The sequence below is a fragment of the Equus asinus genome, chromosome 8, assembly GCF_041296235.1.
Source record: "Equus asinus isolate D_3611 breed Donkey chromosome 8, EquAss-T2T_v2, whole genome shotgun sequence".
NCBI lineage: Eukaryota > Metazoa > Chordata > Mammalia > Perissodactyla > Equidae > Equus > Equus asinus.
Genome location: NC_091797.1, coordinates 61,665,550 through 61,684,851, shown reverse-complemented (window position 1 = coordinate 61,684,851; position 19,302 = coordinate 61,665,550). Strand labels below are relative to the sequence as shown.

General features: G+C 47.6%; 1 protein-coding gene across 11 annotated transcripts in view; it reads left to right on the top strand.

The window, feature by feature from the left end:
• RREB1 (ras responsive element binding protein 1) overlaps window positions 1-19,302 on the top strand; it is a 173,847-nt gene that overhangs the window by 138,176 nt on the left and 16,369 nt on the right. For all 11 annotated transcript variants that reach the window (XM_044773291.2, XM_070515647.1, XM_070515643.1 and 8 more), the window contains 2 exons: window positions 13,423-13,612; window positions 14,633-17,546. In XM_044773291.2, the coding sequence (XP_044629226.1) occupies window positions 13,423-13,612; window positions 14,633-17,546 (3,104 nt within the window). The remainder of the gene's footprint in view (window positions 1-13,422; window positions 13,613-14,632; window positions 17,547-19,302) is intronic.

Here is a 19,302-nt window from a genome sequence, read left to right as displayed (position 1 = left end):
GAGGGGCACAGCTGAAGGTTCACCCTGAGCAGAGGCCAGCACATGCGTGGTTGCAGCTTTGGGTTTCGGAAGGCAGCTCGGGAGTGTAGAAATCTGGACATCTGTTCGTCTGACTCATCGATACACGGACCAGGTTTCCTTCCTCAGGACACGAGTTTGGTTGTGACTTAGAAGTGAAAAGATCTGAGCAAGCTAAAGACTTTTGTGTTGGGGGAAAAAGCCTAATTGTATGGTAACTGAAAGCCATGTCAAATATCATTATCCTTAATCACAGTAACTTGACATTTTTCCATGAGGGGAAAAAAAGAATTTATGAAGAGTTTAAACTACTGAGCAATTGAAGTGCTATAAAATGTCTATGTAACTCCTCTGTCTCAGGAACGTGTAGGAGTGGGCATGGACTGGCGGTCAGGACCCTGGGATCCCAGTCCTGTCTCCGCTCACATGGGACCTCGACCAGCTGTATCTGAGCCTTGAGGAAGAGCTGGACCAGTTAATCCCTCTGTTCCCTTTCAGGCCTTAAATTCTGCAATTATGTCTCTTAATAGCTGTTCCTCTGTCTACTGAGAGAAAGCATTGGCGCTTCCTTTTGTAGGCCCTGTAGTTCTGAGAGATTCAGGAACTTGACTTCATGGCTTCATTAACGTCCACAGCATCTCCAGGATGTGGGCTTGTGGCGGGTGGTAAATATTGAAATAGCTCTGTCGACCGAGGACCTGAGCAAACAGAGGTGAAGTTACCAGATGAGCCTCACGTGGCGAGTCATGGGCAGAGGCAGAATAGCATGTGGGACCCCCCACTCCTGGCTAACATTCCTGCCAAAATAGTCGTCTGACCCGGCAGTACAAGAATGAAGGCACTGCCTGTCCCTGAGCTCCTCCATATGTTTTATTTCACTTCATGCTTTATTCTGTGATCAGATATCATCTCAGGAACTACCCATTTGCCCCCTTCTAGATAATTCTGTCCAACAGGGAAAATAATTTGACTCTCACAAGAGATTTCTGGGCAGCTGGAGCCTGCACAGCACAGTGTATGGCAATGATAGAGGAAGATCAAGTGTCACTTCTTAAATGCTGGCCTGCACGAGGGTGTGGGTTCTCCTGGAACGGGGCCTTTTGAACAAGCACCTACTCCAAGGACAGGCTGGGTTGGCTACTCAGAGCGGATGAAGATGGGAATTGCATTGGACACTGGTTGTCCTGTTCTGCACGATTTGGTGGATAATTCACTCACCATGACTCCAAGGCTGACAGGGCAGACAGGCTGTGAAGTGGAACCTCAAGCTCTGCTGGTTTCCTTGCCTACTCAGTAATAACGCCCTTTGTCTGGTGAGGGGTTTACTGGAGAAGTTTGTAGCCTGGCGGAGACTCAGCCCCTCCTGGCAGGCTTCCATCCCACTAGAGCCCCAGGATGCTGTACCCACAGCATCGGGCAGTTGCCATAAGAAGAGGCTGTTTCACATCCATTGTAGGGGGCAAGCAGGCCATTCCCTGTCTAGTGGCTGTTGCTATGTCGGGTGGGGCTTGCGTCTAGAAACCAAAAGGAGTTGATTACAGAACATAATTTCCCTTTTCTCCTCTCTGCTCTGCAGTTGCACATAATAGTCTGCTATCAGAGGAGGCCATGGGGCAGGCATGAGCCGGCAGGGCCCAGATGGGCAGTGAACTGTGACAGTAGCTGGTGGGAGAGACTGCTTGTTAACCCAGAGCTAAAAGAGACACCAACTCCATTTGCAAACCCCAGAGGCAGCAGAACCACAGTGGGATGCTACCAGTTTAGATAGCAAGTTTATAACTCAAAACAGCTGTTGGCTTCTCTCTCCTGCCCTTGCTCCCCACCCCCAATGCTGGCAAGGTGCCTGTTGTTCCTTAATAAAAAGCTTTGGAAATCCAAACTTGTGTAAACGCTGAGGCCGCTCTCTTCCATTCCTGTGTTTCAAATTAATGATGTGTTAGGGTAGAGCAAAAGGAGGACACGAAGCCACTTGTAGCAATTCTAGTTCTTAGTGTCAGGTGTTACTTGCGCCCTGGCGTGACCAGCGGTGTATTGGCCCGTCTTTACAGCCCCCTAGACAAGGAGAAGTGCTGGGCTTATTGAGAGCTGGCATTTGGAACTGGAAGTGATAGACAGAGTATTCAGCAAGCAGGTGGATGCAAAGAGGACAACATCCCTGTGTGAGGGTGTTTCGGGGTGTTAGATATCTTACTTGGTTATAAGAATAGAACAGAGTAACAAGCCGTACACTGCCACGAGTCAAGTTAGCTGAGAGGGAAGTCCAGGTCAGCGCTGACCAATACAAATAGGATGTGAGCCACATATGTCATTTAAAATTTTCTAGTAGCCACATTTTAAAAAGTAAAAAGAAACAGGTGAAATTGATCTTGCTTTGTTGATTATACCACTGTATCCAAAACATGATGTCAGCATATAATCATTATAAGAATTGTCAGCAATATATTTTACATTCTTGTGTATCTGTGAAGTCTTTGCAATCCTGCATGTGGTACTATTGCAGCCCATCTCAGTGTGAACTAGCCACCTTTGCAGTGCTCAGCTGCCCACTGCGCAGGTGCAGGTCTAGGACAAGCCCACCTGTGGCAGGGGTGGGAGCCAAGTCAGCACTTTGCTGCAGAGGCCCCTGGTTTCATGTCTGAGTAATTGTCTCAGGCTCACCAGAGCTAGGCTGGGAGGGGCGACAGCTGGACAGTCACCATGGCTCTGTGGCTGCTGCTGAGGGTGAAATTTGGCAAAAGTTATTGTATAATCTTAATACAGCTTCTTGATTAAAGGAGATCAGGTAATAAATAATTTTTAAATTATTTCAGTTAAAATGTATCCAGCGAATGATTAAGTACTCATTTTGTGCCAGTCACTTGCCCAGACTTGAGAAAAAGATCGTGATGTTGGAGATAGGGTCCCTCAGGCCAGTCAGAGAACAAGAGAAAGGGTGGTTATAAAACAGAGTGAAGGGGGTAGACTCAGGGCCCAGTGGTCCAGGCAGAGGGATCCTCACCCCGTCGGTGTACGGCTTCCCTCCACGTTCACCTCCAGTATGGCGGCGCTTCACTGTTTCCTCAGGGTCGAGGCCCTCCTCCGTCTGATTGAATTTTGATCTTGGTTGTCTGTAAGAAAAACTTGAAGGCGATGCCCTTAAATCTGTGTCAGGAATTTGGATGGGGGAACCCGAGTGGGCTCTGACCAGCACACTCTGTGTGAGGCAGGGCTAGTGCTGCTGCAGGCGTGGAGGGTGGGCTGAGGAACCTCCCTTGTCCTGGCGGTAGAGAGGTGCCAGAACCTTCTTTCTTCTGGATTCTCAAGTGTTCCAAAGAATGTTCAACTCCCTTCACTGCACATCCCCCCCCCCCCCCCCGACACACACACACACCCATCATCTGCAGGGAGACACTAAGACAATTCACATAGCATTGGTCCTACACTTGTTAAATGTCATCCTACAAATAAGGAAAGGATATAACAAAATATTCATCAGCATCTTGTCTTTAAGTGTCCCAGGGGTCTGAGGCTCTGCCAGTTGGAGGCAGATTCAAAACGATGCTGGGGCCTGGTGGTGGAGGGGAGGACACTTCCCCCTGGCTGGCCTGGAAGTCGGAGGTGCCTTTGTCAAATCTGCCCCCACTCCACTCGGCCCAAGGGAGCCTCTCTGGCCCAAGGAAGCCTCTCTGGGACTTCTGGGCTCACCCCAGCCCACCAGTTGTGAAGTCCCTCAGACCTGCCCTGGCTTCACGCCACGCTGGTTTGGTTGAACAGTTTGAGCAGGGTCGGGACGCAGTGTGCAGCCTGGTGGCTTCCTGGGTGTGGGGAGGGCAGCCCCTGTCACAGAGCCGCACTGTTGCTCCCAGCAACTGGGAGAGATTAGTGCAGCTGTTGGATGTCAGTTCTCTGGCTGGGAGGGGAGGGAGGCAGAGGGAGGGGAGGGTGGGCACAGGGGAGAGGAATGTCTGAACCGGGTGGGGCTCTGAGGAAAGGTTGTTTGTGCTTACCCCTTCTTGCCTCTGGAGACAGAGCAGGAAAAATGAAGCATGAAATCCCTTTGAAAAAGGAATGTCAGTCTCTCAATTAAAATACTATAATGAGCAAGAAATTCAGTATTTCAAGGAAGTAGCCGGGGTGAGCTACAGCTTTCTCAGCAAGGTATTTCACAGATCCTGATGACAGGGGCTGGCCTGCTGGCAGCTCAGGAGTGTTAGTGGTAGGAAAGGCTCCCCGCTGAGCCACTGTCCAGTGTCCAGGCATTAAGAATGTGACATGGGTTTTAGAAGGAGCTGGGCCACCTGCAAATAACTGTCCTCTGAACCGTCAGCATAGCAATGTAGCAGAGTGGAGTTACACCTGCCGGCTCCATCCCAGCCTGCCGTCAGGCATCCCCATAGCCTTGAGTGAGTTGAGGGTCAGTTTGCCCGTCTAGAAAATGGACTTGAGGACTGCTATGAGGATCAAGAGGGCAATCCACAGTCCTCCCACTGTAACGAACACGAAATGAACACTTCTGATACTATTATTTAGAATGTGCGTCCCTTTTGATATTTTAAACCTTGCAACATGTACAGTTACAGATTTGTGCTATCCTTTGGGTATCTCATCCCAATGAAATTGAGAAGGAGTCAGATTCTGGGCTTCTCCCTGGTACTGTTTACTTGACAGAGAACATGAAAGCAGTTTGTGCTTTAGTCTTCATTGTTATAAAGAGCCGCCTTTATCTAGTTTTGTTTTTGTAAAGATTGAGAAACTGAATGGCTATTTAGATTTGGTTTGAGTCCTACTTACCAAATTTTGTAATCCAGCTGTGAAAGCCAGAGAGTTGGAAACTTGAAGGGACTGATACCTTTAAATAATAGAACTGCACATCATTTTCCTTAGATTGTTGGGGAAACCTGAGATTCTAAAGAAATGCATTTCTTGATGTTTGCTATTTGCCAAAACAGTCTTTCAAAAATATGTTTAGCTTTTTTAACCCTTTCTTGATAGTGGGGGTCATCTGCCTGTCCCTTAACTACCATGAAGGTAGACTTGATGGAATGATGTAAAAGTAAAGTACCCTGAGAAAGCACCTGAGTAGGGGGATATCTCTTTGGGCTGCTCTTAAGCTTTTTTGTTAACTTCAGGGTTTTCATCTTGATCTGGAGGGTGAAGATCACCAGATGAATACAATATTAGTGTGGCAAGCACTGGGAGGAGCTAATCCCAAAATTGTTTATGCACAAAGTTAAAAAAAACAAAAAAGAAAAGCTTTTTGGTGGCCTTGTTTTCCATTTCTACAAATCCCATTGCTAATAAATTTGCCTCCAAATTTATCTTGGCTTGACTCTTAATCTTCGATGTGTATGCGTGCTCCCCTCCCATTTTAGGTACTACAAGAAGGTTATTTGGGAAATCCACTCCAGTCAGTAGCTACACATTCCTTATTTCAGGGCTGGTGGCTTTAATGATGAGAGTTATTCCTGAGAAGTAGCTGGTAGCCTACTATGAGCCATCAAAACTGCTGCCTCCATTTAGGTTTTCTTGTACCTTCCTCCCTACACGGAATGCCCATACCATAATAGCACATTTATCACACCACATTTCAACCCCAGGCCAGATTACACCGTTTTCTTTAAAAAAATAAATAAGAAAGAAGGATGTAGTGCCTTCTTACAAGAATATTTGTCATATAAGAACAGATATCTTGGTGCCTGCCCATTCGACGAGCTGTGGTTCATGTCAGTCCTCAATTCAATGACTTTTTTAAATGTTAACTTTTGTTTTTTTAAGACTAGTGATGGATCTGGGTATGAACAAGAACATCATTCATTTGCATTCAAGTCCGCTGAGATTTGAAAGGACAAACTCACAGCTAAGGAAGGGGAGTATTTCCTTGACGTAGCAGAGCTGGCTCCTTCTAGCAGTTGCCGTCCCTTCTGCCTGTGGCAGTCGGAGGCAGAGGTTGAGCACTGGCTGGCAGGTCGGGTATCTCTGTGGCTTCAGGACAGTGCAGTTTGCCACTGTTGTGGGAGTCGGTCTTCTCTGACTACGTTAGCAATGTGCTCTTTCCAGCCCAGCCAACCTCTAGGCCAGAGCCTGTGTGCTGTGGGATTTGGCTCATTTGTTTCATTTCTGAAGAAGGAACAGGAAGGGCTTGGATAAAGTATATGTTGAAGGCTCTCTGATCGTGCTGCCTCCCTCTGGCCCCCAGCTTTGCAGCCCCCAATCCTGTCATCTGTTTCTTGGTGTACCAGGGGCCACAGTGGAAACTTGGCTCACTCACTGCATGCTTCCAGGAGTCATCTCCCTCCCTCCCTGGGGACCCCCACCCCAGCCCTCTCCTATCTGTGCTCACACCTCACCATACCCCATCAGTGACATTACAAATGGTGCTGAGGCAGACAGGGGAGAGGAGATAAGCTGGAGGCAGCTGCTTTTCCCCTCTGCTGTTGAGAGCTCCTGCTCTGCTTACCCCAAATCTACAGCTCCTCCCTCACCACTACCCCTAAGAGAACCGCTAGAGCCCCTGCCCCAGGAATAAGCAGGCCTGCAGGATCCACAGTTCAGGGGCTGGGATGTCACATGTCCAGGAGTCTGGAGTGGTACAATCCACTCCAGTATGCCAAATTAAATTTTCTTACTGTCTTACAGAAGCATTTGCTACATGTGCTGGAATTCAGGTGTTCTCTGGGTCACATAGGCTCTGGTGATCTGCCTCAGGGTACAGAAACACTATTTTTGTGAGCAAAATGATTTGAGTTCACATGCAAGTGATCATCCTTCTGTGAGCTGAGGAGGGGCTGAGTGTTGATGTTAGCATTCATCCCAGTGTTTCATATGTAATCTCAACTTAAATTGGCCTTTGGAATTTTTTCCACTGATGAATTTTTTTTTCTTTAATCTATTTCAATATGTGATTTTTTTTTTAAAAAAAGGAAATTTTGTTTTTAGAAGAGGTAGTAGGCTTCTATTAGCTTCTTTTATATACTTCTCTCATTAAATGCATTTATCTTACTGAAAGCAAAGTTAGGTTCCATTTGGAAAAGTTATTCTCAGTTTCCAACATAGGACCACCTCTGTTGCCAGAAAATCAGAAAGCAGCTTCTCAGATTTGTGAAATTTCCCTCTGGCATATCGTCAAAATCACTTGCAAAATGAAATCACCCTACGTCACTCCCCCTCTCCTACAACTCTAAGTACAGTTCCACTCGATCTCAATATTTTGCAATCATAAGTTCCTGGCAGGGTTGAGATATCCTCCAAACCAGGGGTGAGGGGAGAGTTGCAGGGACCACCCAACCAATGGCTGTGGCCTTAATGAAGACTGACAAGCCCAAGTGAGGTTAGCACATACCCCAAGATTGGTGCCTGCAGCCGGCTCTGCATCTAGCAGCATCGCCCTCAGATTTACAATGACCTCCATTGTCCTTGAAGAGCTGCTCAGAAACAAAGTGCAAAGCGTTCTTCCCAGGCCTTGGGAGGGCTGGTTACCCCGGGGGTCTCCTGCTGACAAAGGCCAATCCAAATGTTTCTGGGTGCTGGTTTTATTGAAGATCTGTCAACAGGTGCCGAGTGTGAAATGGAAGGCAGTGTTTCGGAGTGTTTTTTTCTTCCTTTTAACCAGCCTCACAATGTGCTTCTGGTTTCAAAGCAGAATTTTTTTCTCTGCCACTTTCGGGCAGTTTGCTTGTGAGATGACATTCTTTATCTTTTTAGAAGTGAAATAGGAGCATCTTGGTTGAAATCCTATGAAAACAGAGGTGTGAGGTTTTGCATCTAGGCCTTATCTGGACTTTATTAAAAGGCTCTGCGTGCGCTTGCGCGCTGGGATGGTCTGCGCTTCTCTTCCCAGCTTTGGCTGCAGGGGGAGTGGCAGGAGCTGATGAGGAAGCAGGTGGTGTAAAACAGAGGGCTGGCCAGGAAGAGCACACGTTTCTCCCACTGGGTCTCAAGATTAAACAGAAGTAGTAGAGTCTATGGTGAAGTTGTTGAGAGTGAAAAGAGAGAACACATCCTTTTGAAATTAAAAGTCCATTTTTCCTGCATTTTCATGTTTGCGGTAATTGCCAGGAAATGGACTATTCCTGATTTTTTTGTCCTTGCAATATAAAACATTGGTTAAATTTGGAATAGCAGCTTGCAGTTTTCTAAGCATTTTGTTACCTGTTACTCGCCGTAGCTCTAAAGATCCCCATCTTACAGATGAGAAAGAAAGCTGAGGCCTAGGGAAGGAAAGGGAAAGAGCCCCCACAGACTTGTAGCTTAAGGTGTGTATAGATTTGAGATCCTCTCACTTAATTTTTACTATTATTTGTTTTCCAAACTCGTTCAACTAGAGAGTCACCTGGTGTACTTGTTCATATACAGATTCCTAGGCCCATCCTGTAGTTATTCTGATTATAGTAGATCTGAAGTGGGCCCCAAGACTGATTTTTTTAACAAGGTCACGAGGGGATTCTTATCTCAGGATGTTTGGGGAATCTGACATAGCAGGCAACTGAAATGCAAATGATAGAAGTTGTCCAAGGTCACAGTCTGAACTCCCCCTCCCAGTGTCTCTGGTCCTGAGCCCGTGCCCCCACTGCTCCAAGTCTGCCAGAGGACACAGAGCTTGTGGCTGGCGCTGGTTAGTTCTACCATGTGTGAAATTCTGTCCTACATGCCAGAAACAGGAGGGATTTGAAAGTGAATGAGAGAATGGAGGAGGAGATAAGTGATGAAAACTGCTTATGATGCCTCTCACACTGAATATTCATGGCCAATAGGCTATGCACTAGTGCAGTAGTCTCAAAGGTATAAGGTGTTCAGAACGATCTTTGGGGTACAAGAAAAAAATAATAGAACTTTTCTTACCTCACCCTTTAAACATTTCTATTTTTATATTTTATAATGTACCTGGCATATTATATATGCATGCAAGTATGTATCATACATAATACACACACGTGTCTCTGGACACATGCTCCAAAATGTTTACTTATAAGCTGTTGTACAGTTCACAGAGTTTGCAGCCCAATTCTCAGGCCCACCTGCTCACCTTTTGCAGTTGACTTACATGCTACCAAGAGTCGGTATTATTTCTTCCCAGCCTGTTTATGTCAGTAATATTTGTAATCATTTACTGTAATTTAATTAAATTTTATATAAGCCAGTGAAATATTGTTTAAAAAAAAAAGAATTGTCTCTGAAAACTAAGTTGGGCAGACTTGTTTATAGTGCAGATTGGATAGAGTGTTTTGGGAGTTTTTTTGCTGTCAGATTTATGGTAGGCAAAACACCTGTGAACAGTAGGGAGACGTAATCATAAAAATCTAGGATTCTACTTTAGTTTGGTTTGCAAGAATCTGAGTTCTTGCTCTACCATAAAGACTCTAAAACTGGAAGTCAGAGATGTATCATGAATATGATTCATGCAGTAACGACAACATGCAATTCATTCAGTGGAACTAAGCTCACACATAAGTCCTTGGCCCTCCCTTCATGAAAACATGGGTGAATGAATTTCCAGCCGATTCTTGTCATTTGCAGTAGTTGTGTTCTCTAAAGGCGCCATAAACACAGGACTAGTGAATGCTAAACCATTGTTCCTAGAGGAAATACAAGGTTAGGTTCCTACAAGCCTCAGGTCACAACATGTTAATCGACTAATCAATACATAACCTTGTTTTATGTGTTTCTGTTTAAAGACACCTTATTTAATAAATACTATAGACTCATTAACATTGAACTCATGGACAACAGCATTATAACTCTTGCCTGAACAAAGCTTATCTGACACAGGTATTTCTTCCCTAAGGCACACCACAGCCTTCCTGCACTTAGGTCCTCTAGACTGCACTTCAGCACTACGCTTGGGTGCCATTGTAAACAGTGAGATCACCAGCAATAAGCACTAAAATGTTAGAAACGTGGCACTAAATAGACTGCAAAAAGGACCCTTGTTTACAATGAGAGCTGAAACGAATGCAGAAGGTCGCCTTGTTCTACCTCAGCTGGGAACATGCGCATAGGGCAACTCAGCTTTTCTATGCATGTCCACAAATGTGCTGCCAGTATTGATTTGGGGATTTACAAATAAATTTTAGCAAGTAGGCAAATTCACAAATATAGAATCCACGAATAATGAGAGTCAACTGTATATGTTTTAGGTTGAATAAAACATTTAATGTGTACATGAAGTTTTTTTTATGAGCCTTTCCATTTCCTGACTTTGATGAATGAGCCCCTCTCTGCAAGGTGCAGTAAGCCCTGCTGTCTTCACAGGGGAAAGGTGAACAAGGAACAGGCCTCCACCTTCAGGTGTGACTGAATGCTTCTTACTAGTGCTGTTTCTCTCGCTGGGTCGTTAGGATGAAATGAGTTTGTGTTGCAGTGTTCCAGCATCCAAGACAGTGCCCAACTCTGGTAAAAATTAATTTAAAACACTCTGCAAATATTCTACTCAAAATATATGTAATCAGTGCTAATTATTAATTTGGGAAGAGTGAGTTATTGTCAACTTCAGGTGGAAAATGCCTGTAGGGCTTACTGGCTGATAGCTCTCTACAGCCTTTGCACTGGTCCTAGTCTGTCTTACCTCCTCTTGTTCTCAGCTCTCAGGGAAGGCACTGACCAGCTTCCATCTCCCACAACTCCCCAGACTTCACCTGCTCGTAGCCCAGACAGGACACAGGGAGGAGAAGGGAGACAATCTGAATTATCTTGTGTTCATAAAAGCACCAAACCAGATGGGCCATAGGCTTGACCACCCAGCTTACCCTGGGTGGCTCGCTCTGCCTGTGTGTAAATCCCATGTGTGGTGGCTTCCTGAGCCCTGGGCGCCTCCCTCCAGACCCCAGCCCCTCCATCTTTGCCTAGATGCTCTGACTATCCAGTAGTTCTACTGGGGAAATGCCCTCTTCGCACTGCCTGTGTCACAAGACTGGCTGTGGGGGCTTCTCTTCTGGAGTTTTTATAAATCAAGCTCCCCCAACATGCACCTGCCACAAATAGTGGTTCCGACATTGTTGAAACTTGGAGAAAGAAGCAAAATGGTCAGCCCACTCTCATTAGCCATTTGTAATGAGATGTTCCTCTCTTTTAAATATATTAAAAAAACATTTCAAACATATGCAAAAATAGAACAGTGTAATGAACTCCCGTGTACCCATCACCCAGTTTTAGGAATTATCAACTCATGACCAGTTGGGTTTCATCTCTTCATTTATAAATATTTCATTATAGATCTGTAAAGGAAAAAGTCTTTAAAAAAAAAAGCATAGCCAAAATATTATCGATATAACTAAAAAATGAACAGTGATTTCTCAATATCATGAAATATCTGGTCAGTGTTAAATTTCCTTGATTCAGACATTGCTCTCATCCTTTCAGTTCAGTACAGAGCTTTCAGCTGACCAGTGGTGTGGTGATGGGTTGGTGACCACGTGGAGTGCAGTTGAACTTGAGCCTGGGAGGACTAAAGTTAGGGTGATAGAAAGAGTGCCGTTTCCAGGGCAGTAGAACAGAAGAGAGCTTCCATGAGGTGCAGCCCACCCTGCGTGTGCAGTGTGGAGCTTGAGTGTGTTCTGGCCAGAAAGAACCTCACCAAGAGTAGCTGCGACCATTCTGCTTCCCTGCTGAACTGTCTCGTAGCCTGTGACTTAGCCCTCTGTGTATTTAAGACAGGGAATGGTTTCTGTGGTTTGGGGTCTGTCCCCCCAGAACATGGCCTGCATGCAAGGGATCACCGGGGAGCAGGGCCATGGGGAGAGAGGGAAGCTGTGCTGTCTGGGCCTATGGCTGTGAGAACTTCCAGAAGGTGTTCTGGGTTCTCTGAAGTCATCCCTTCCCGGAGCCTTTGTCACAGTTGCTGAGCTTAAACAGAATTCCCTCAAAAGGAGTTTTGCATTTTGAGCGACTCGTGGGAACCCAGTATTCTAAATTTAATTGAATGATGACAGGAATCTTGATGGCGAGATGCAGCCGAGTTAGCAGTGGAGATAGGCAAGCTGGATAGACGGCAGGAACATGTTTGCTGTGTCCTGCCACGGCGTGATAAGAAAAGCAGAGTTGCACATACTTGGCACTTCCCTCTTTCAACGCTAGATGAAAATGAGCTCAGCTGCTTCACGGGTGATTTCATTATCTCTTTATTTCCAGAGAAGAATTTCAAAGCAAAAAAAAATTTCCATTAAGGTGCACGCAGTGTAAAATTGAGCAGGTTGCTTCACCCCTCTGTGCCCCAAGTTCTTTCTCTGTAAAACAATAACAGGACCAACCTTCGAGGTTTTGTGAGAGTCAGAGGCATTTGTACATGTACATACTTGGAATGATACTACCACGTAGCACTGTCCAATAGAGCTTTCTGCAATCCTGGAAATGTGCTAGCTCTGCACTGCCTGATGCTATTGAGCCCATGAAATGAGGCCAGTGTGACTGAGGAAATTTTAATTAATTTCAATTTAAATAGCCACGAGTGACTCTAGTAGCTGCTGTATTCAGTCTAGGGCATGTTAATAATATCATAATGGTTCTGTGGTTTTTAAATTGTTCTCAGTGAAGACCTGGAAGACAATATTGGTATGAAAAGTGGAGAAAATGGAGACACGCCGTTATAAAATGGTGTTTGTTACACATCTTTGTGGCCCAGGACATTTAAGGTGTGGGAGGTCATCTCTGAAGTGAAGAGTGATGACCTTTGGATGGACTGCCTTTGTGGGAGTCTTTCTGAAAAAGGGAGTCAGGCTTGGGATAGGTGAGGGTGGAAGGACTCACATTTTGTCCTTGCTTCTTACTGCTGTGTGACCTCAGCCGTGTTGCCTGATGTCCTGGGGCCTCACTGGTTTCATCTGTGAGATGAAGGTCAGGATGCCCAGCTGCCTGCAGGGGCGTGCACAGTGCCCCTATAGGGTGCCTTGCACTTGGTGTGCCTTCAGTACTTGGAACTACCATTATTTTTCAGATAGATGGTAACAATGTCAGAATTGAACACATAATCACTGTCACGTGCTACTAATTCAGTTGGAGAATTTATTATTTTGTCCTGATCAGATGCCAGGATTGTTGATGCGATTGGTGTAGATGCTGTGTAAATTCATTCTTTTTGACTTTTAAACATTTTTGATGATTAGAGCCCATTGAGCTGAGGGAGGGAAATGATCACTCCACATTGTGTGATTCAGGTAAAAACAAGTAGGCCTGCACCAGTGGCTTCAGGTTCCCAGCTAGCTTCTTACTGGACACACCTGTGCTGTCTGCAAAGCTTGGCTATCTCGAAGTTGGTAGAATATAATTTGTCTTAAAGGGAGAATTTTTGTTGTAGGAGCAAGCTAGCTTCTTGATGTCATAGTGTTTTTATTTTGCTCAAGTGAAATGAAGCAACATAAAATATAATAAGGCTAATGGATGGGTGGAAGCTCTGACTTGTCTGCCGCCTCATATCCTGTCCCTTTCTTCTCCTAGATGTGACATTTGCTGCGTCACCTTTCGAACACATCGAGGATTGCTACGCCACAATGCTCTTGTCCACAAACAACTTCCCAGGGACGCAATGGGAAGGCCTTTCATACAGAACAACCCTTCCATTCCTGCTGGCCTCCACGACTTAGGGTTCACCGACTTCTCCTGCAGGAAGTTTCCTCGGATTTCTCAGGTATTGTGATTGGCCCAAGGAGCTGCAGCCACCTCCACGGTCTGCGTAGTTGGACTAAACTTCCTCATCCTGAGCTGTTCTTCCCTTAAAATGTTGTCAGTTGGGTTTTGTCTTCTGATAACACCTTTTCTATTGAAATTCAACTTGGTCGTTTCAGTCTTCATTGGCTTGTTGAGTTGGGAGGGGTAGGTGACCTTTTATGTTTTGTGTTGAATTTTATACTAATTTGCATGAGTCTTGCTCATCAGTGCTTTTGCCCATTCTTGGGGCATTTGGGTTTAAAGTTGTGAATTGTTCACCACTTCCACCCCAGCCCTATCTGAACTGAATTTGTATTTTTCAAATATTTGATTAATATCTGTGTTACAGCTAAATATTTCCAATATTGTAGTTGTTTGTATTTAAAATGTTTTGGGTCATTATTAACCTGAGCTGTATTTGTTCTCAGCTCATAAAAGACCTGCTAAAACTACTTCGAAACTTTTTTTTCCAATTTTAAAAAATTAAGCTAGAAGATAATCAACAGTGAAATTCTTCAAGCACAGAAGCCTCAAGTTCATTGAATTATTCCATATGTATACACCCGTATATGTACACTCACATAACCCCCCAGGGTTCCCTTGTGCCCCTCTCCAGGCCCCGCCCTCTCTCCCACAATCACAGAGATAGCTGGATCTCCCCTAATGGCAGATAGTCACCTTCAGTTAGTTTTGCAAGGCACCCATTTTTAAAAAGAGGATTAATCCTACCTTCATGGTATTACTACTTAACCATACTTCAGTGCTTCCCTGCTGAGATACCCTTGGGATCGATGTCATTCATCAAGCAAACATGATTCTTCAGCTGCTTGGTGGTTTTCCTTATTCAGTCTGGGAGTTAGCAAGCAGGGAAGAGTCAGCTATTTACATATGGAGAAAGGCCGGCTGCTCGTACAACAGAGACTTTCGCATCTCAGCTGAGTGATTATTTTTATATCCTCTTCTTTATTCCCTTCCTTTTGCCAACCTGGCTTCTGTGCAGGCCTGGTGCGAAACAAACCTGCGAAGGTGCATCAGCGAGCAGCACCGTTTCGTCTGCGACACGTGTGACAAGGCGTTCCCCATGCTCTCCTCGCTTGCCCTACACAAGCAGACCCATGTTGCCGTGGACCAGGGACGGGAAAGGTTGCAGGCCAAGACCCTGCCTGGTGACATCCTGGACCAGAAGGTCTTCCTGGCCTTGCTGGGCCTGCAGCACACCAAAGACGTCAGGCCTGCCCCAACTGAGGAGCCCCTGCCGGATGACAACCAAGCAATACAGCTCCAGACACTCAAGTGTCAGCTACCTCAGGACCCCGGCTGCACCAACATGCTGAGCCTGTCTCCTTTTGAAACTGCTTCCCTGGGCGGTTCTCTCACGGTCCTCCCTGCTACCAAGGAGAGCATGAAGCATCTGTCCCTGCAGCCCTTCCAGAAGGGCTTCATCATCCAGCCAGACAGTAGTATTGTGGTCAAGCCCATCTCTGGGGAGTCGGCCATCGAGCTGGCAGACATCCAGCAGATTCTGAAGATGGCAGCCTCGGCTCCCCCTCAAATCAGTCTTCCGCCTCTCTCCAAGGCCCCCGCCACCCCTCTGCAGGCGATTTTCAAGCACATGCCCCCTCTCAAGCCAAAGCCCCTGGTCGCCCCACGGACAGTGGTAGCCACCTCCACACCCCCGCCTCTCATCAATGCCCAGCAGGCCTCCCCGGGCTGCATCAGCCCCAGCCTCCCCCCACCACCCCTGAAGCTCCTCAAAGGCTCCGTGGAGGCGGCCTCCAACGCCCACCTGCTGCAGTCCAAGTCCGGGGCCCAGCCAAACACGGCTGCGCAGCTCTTCCTGCAGCAGCCAGGTGTGGAGCTGCCGGGCCAGGCCGAGATGAAGACGCAGCTGGAGCAGGACAGCATCATCGAGGCCCTGCTGCCCCTGAGCATGGATGCCAAGATCAAGCAGGAGATAACGGAGGGAGACCTTAAGGCCATCATGACGGGCCCTGGCAGCAAGAAGACGCCGGCCATGCGTAAAGTTCTTTACCCCTGCCGCTTCTGCAACCAGGTGTTCGCCTTCTCGGGGGTGCTACGTGCACACGTGCGCTCCCACCTGGGCATCTCGCCATACCAGTGCAACATATGCGACTACATCGCCGCCGACAAGGCCGCGCTCATCCGCCACCTGCGCACACACAGCGGTGAGCGGCCCTACATCTGCAAGATCTGCCACTACCCCTTCACCGTCAAGGCCAACTGCGAGCGGCACCTGCGCAAAAAGCATCTCAAGGCCACCCGCAAGGACATCGAGAAGAACATTGAGTACGTGACCAGCAGCGCGGCCGAGATGGTGGATGCCTTCTGCTCCCCGGACACGGTGTGCCGGTTGTGCGGCGACGACTTGAAGCACTATCGCGCGCTGCGCATCCACATGCGCACGCACTGCGGCCGTGGCCTGGGCGGCTGCCCCAAGGGCCGCAAGCCCTTCGAGTGCAAGGAGTGCAGCGCCGCCTTCTCGGCCAAGCGCAACTGCATCCACCACATCCTCAAGCAGCACCTGCACGTGCCCGAGCATGACATCGAGAGCTACGTCCTAGCGGCTGAAGGCCTGGGCCCTGCGGAAGCGCCTGCCGAGGCCTCAGGGAGGTTAGAGGAGGGCAGTGGGGCCTTTGGCGAGCGCAAGCCCCTCGCCACCTTCCTGGAGCCCCAGAATGGCTTTCTTCACGGGGGCCCCACCCAGCCTCCGCCTCCCCACATCTCGGTCAAGTTGGAGCCCGTTAGCAGCTTGGCAGTGGACTTCAACGAACCCCTGGACTTTTCCCAGAAGGGCCTGGCCGTGGTGCAAGTGAAGCAGGAAAACGCCTCCTCCTTCCTGAGCCCTTCTTCTTCAGCCCCCTATGACTGCTCCATGGAGCCCATCGACCTGTCCATCCCTAAGAACTTCAGGAGAGGAGATAAGGATACAGCTGCTCCTGGTGAAGCCAAGAAGCCTGAGCAGGAATCAGGGAGTGGGGAGCAGCCCTCACCCTGTCCACCACCATGCCCTACCCTGCCGGTGCCCGTGGGGCCCAGCGGGGTCCTGGATAAACCCATGGCCCCTGCAGTGGGGACCTCAGCAACCACCATCCTGGAAACCCACACTCAGCCCTTGCAGGGCTCTGTTCAGCTTGCGGTCCCTATCTACTCCTCAGCCGTGGTCAACAGTTCTCCACTCTTGGGCAACTCTACCCTCATAAGCAGCCCAGCCTTGTTGCGGCCATTGCGCCCCAAGCCCCCCCTGCTCTTGCCAAAGCCCTCTATGACAGAAGAGCTGCCTCCGCTGGCCTCTATTGCCCAGATCATCTCATCTGTGTCCTCTGCCCCCACCTTGCTCAAAACCAAGGTGGCTGACCCAGGGCCTACCAGCACTGGCAGTAACACCACAGTTTCCGACAGCTTAGGAGGCACCATCCCCAAAGCTGCCACCGCTCCCACCGACACCGCAAGTCCAAAAGAATCCAGTGACTCACCCCCTGCTGCCAACAGCCCAGAGGCGGCCTCGCCCACCGAGCAGGGGCCAGCTGGCTTGTCAAAGAAGAGGGGCCGGAAGAAGGGGATGAGGAGCCGGCCGCGAGCCAGCGGCGGCGGCATGGACCTGGACTCCAGTGGGGAGTTTGCCAGCATCGAGAAGATGCTGGCTACTACAGACACCAACAAGTTCAGTCCGTTTCTGCAGACCGCGGAGGACGACACTCAGGATGAGGTGGCTGGAGCGCCTGCTGAGCAAAACGGGCCCAGTGATGAAGAGCAGGGCAGCCCCCCAGAAGACAAGCTGCTAAGGGCAAAGCGCAACTCCTACGCCAACTGCCTGCAGAAGATCAACTGTCCTCACTGCCCCCGGGTCTTCCCCTGGGCCAGCTCCCTCCAGAGGCACATGCTCACACACACTGGTAAGAGGATCCTGCCAGGCCGTGGGTCCTCCTCCCCTGCGGGGAGGCTGTGGCCTGGCCAGCCGGGTGAGGGAGAAGCAGGGGTGGGAGTCGAAAGCACGGGACTGTTTGCCTATGACCCCATTCTTACCTTCTCTCCTTCCTCAGTCTCAGAGGCCGGGCTCTTGCCTGATGCTGCTGTCGGTTTTTCCGCTTGTGGTCTTGTAACCAGAATGACCTGTTCCTGTTGTCTGAGCTCTCCGGGGTGGCTGGTAAAGGGAGGGGTGAAACGTAAGGTGTTTGTAGGTGAACGTGGTCGTAGGCCAGTCGGATCACTTACTTTCATCCGCCTCATTCCTTCTGGAGAAGGTAGCAAGGTTATGTACTGGGTACGCACGGGAGGCAGCCAGGGAGAAGTGGAACTTGGTCTTGAGGTGTTGGGCCAGAATCAACTTGGTGCTTTGGCAGGAGAAATTGCGCGTCGACATCCTCAAGGCAGCTTTTAAACATTCTGTGATGTTGTGTTGACCACCAGGTATTCTTAAAGGGAAATATTGCAAATTTTGCTCTTATCTTTCAGTTCACTAAGGTGGTCGCATTTTCCCCTATATATTGTAAAAATCAGTGATGAGTAGTTTTGGAATTCTTTTAAAGTTTTATTTATACTGAAATTGTCAGCTATTCCAGAGAAACACGCACATATAAATAGTCTAAGAAGCAGACTGAAATTACCAAAAAGGCATCCGAAAGTATTTTTCAAATGTTGGTTTCCATATGTTGATTTTTAAAGAGAAGTTTAAGATAAGGAGTGCACTTTAAATAATTTTATACTCGCAACTTCTAGTAGTCAAATGACTGCGCAGTTCTCAATTTAATTTTAATTTACTGAATATTCATACAAGATTTATATCATTGGACTCCAAGGATAAATTAGGTGATATCTTAACTGCGATCCTTAACATTTTGGAGATACTACCCAAATATTAATAGGACCTAAAACCAAATAAAGAGCTATGTGGTACAGGATTGCCAGATACAATGCAGAATGCCAGTTAAATTTGAATTTCACATAAGCAACAAACAATTTTTAGTATAAATATTTTCCATGCAATATTTGGGGTGTACTAAAAACTTATTTGTTGTTTATCTAAAATTCAGATTTAATTGGGCATCCTGGTATTTTTGGTTGCTAAATCTGGCAACCCTACGTTCACGAAGTTCACGAAGCTTACATGTGGTGAGGGGAAGGCAGTGGGGACTGGGTGTGAGCTGCGCCTTATTTCCAGGTGCAAACGCTTCCTTCAGGCTTGAGGGTCACTTGAAGCTCTGAAGAAGCCTGTTTCTGCTAAGGAGGTGGAACAGCAGGAGTGAGGTCAGAGTCATCCCTGTGAAAGAAAAGTGAGCAGAGAGTAGATGGGGAGGGGAGAGCAAGCTGTGGAGTCTCTGAAGCTGGGTGCAGCATAGACGCGGCATTTGTTTTTGGTGTGGTAGGGCCTCAAATCCAGGAATTGAATGGCAGCAGGCGTGTGAGCATTGAATGGCGTGCCTGTCCATGGAGGACTCAATTAACAGGACACAGAATTTGTAGATTTCTGAAGTGTATGCTGCATTTTCAGGCCATCATTTTCTATCCATTTGAAATCATTTAAGCCTGACAAAGTAACAGTTCTGATGAAGAAAGCCGTTCAGAAAGAAGATGCATCTTCAAAAGAAGGTGCTCCACACAGCAGTGTCTTTTGCTACCCTTTTTGGGTGACACCTGTTTGTTGCCTGCAGA